Source organism: Austrofundulus limnaeus, unplaced genomic scaffold, assembly GCF_001266775.1.
Source record: "Austrofundulus limnaeus strain Quisiro unplaced genomic scaffold, Austrofundulus_limnaeus-1.0 Scaffold189, whole genome shotgun sequence".
NCBI classification, from domain to species: domain Eukaryota; kingdom Metazoa; phylum Chordata; class Actinopteri; order Cyprinodontiformes; family Rivulidae; genus Austrofundulus; species Austrofundulus limnaeus.
In genome coordinates, this window is record NW_013952591.1 from 360,415 (window position 1) to 361,519 (window position 1,105).

General features: G+C 40.7%; 1 protein-coding gene across 1 annotated transcript in view; it reads left to right on the plus strand.

Moving 5' to 3' along the window:
- The window catches only part of LOC106524471 (VPS10 domain-containing receptor SorCS1), a gene marked incomplete at its 5' end in the record, with an annotated part of 97,122 nt that overhangs the window by 86,791 nt on the left and 9,226 nt on the right, over positions 1-1,105 (plus strand). Inside the window, 1 exon segment of the mRNA XM_014018281.1 lies at positions 141-275. Coding sequence (XP_013873735.1) covers positions 141-275 — 135 coding nt within the window.

Genomic DNA, 1,105 nt, shown 5'->3' on the forward strand with positions numbered 1-1,105 from the left:
AGAATAGAATAGAATAGAATAGAATAGAATAGAATAGAATAGAATAGAATAGAATAGAATAGAATAGAATAGAATTTCTTAACAAAAACTGAAAAGATGGGAGCCTTATCTTACCCTGGTCTCCTTCCTGTCTCCTGCAGGCCACAGGTGTGAGAGAGGACCAGCTTCTGGTCACAGTCCTGCCTGGTCTGCCTACAGCAGCCGAGTTCTTCCTCCTGCCTGACAAACAGATGACTGGGGGCAAACCAGAGAAGAGCTCGGCTCATTTAGATCAGGTGAGGCRGCAGCTTCTGAACACTTCCTGCACAGGTGTGTTGATGTCACCTGGTTAGTGCAGAGCTCCTTTCTGCTTTGTGGCTCGTAAAGAAGCTCCTCGTTGCAGCAGCTCGTCGTTTCTTAAAATAAAAACCTCCGCTCACAGTTCCTGCCTCTGCCAGCAGATGTCAGCAGAACGCTTCCATACCCAGGAGTCTAAAGAAAGTGTCGACTCATCAATAAGCTGAACCTGTATGTATGTTTTGAAACTGAGGAGCCAGCCGAGAAACACACCAACAAGAACTAAAATGGCTGAATGTGTTACCATTTTTAGCTTTGCTTGATTTTCTGCAGAGTTCCTCCTCAGCCATAAATCTTCATCCCAAAGTTCCAACAAGTGTGGAGCGGGCTCTGCTTATTAGAATGTATAATAGATTTACTGACCCTGGTATACATTGTGAATAGGTAATTAGTYAAAGCAGAGACTAAATTTAAACAGCACAAAGGGGAAAATGAAGGACCACAGAAATTACTCATTTCACTATTAATTTGGCAAACGAGGCAGAGAAGAAAAATGAAGTCTCTGCAGCAGAGAGAGGAACAAGCATCGGCACAGAATATTATTTAACTCTTTATTTTTACAGCATGCAGGTGCAACAATGACTCTAGCAAAAGCTTTATGGYTGTGTAAGGTAAATGAGTTTTGTGTGGCTGAACTCCAGCTTTTCATGATTATTATAATTTAGCTGTGGATTATGGGGTGCTGTTTGTAAAGTTTCACAGTCAAAAATTACCACCAATATTTTTGTTTTATTTAGCCTTTTATAAGAAAAAAAGAACAGATTTATTT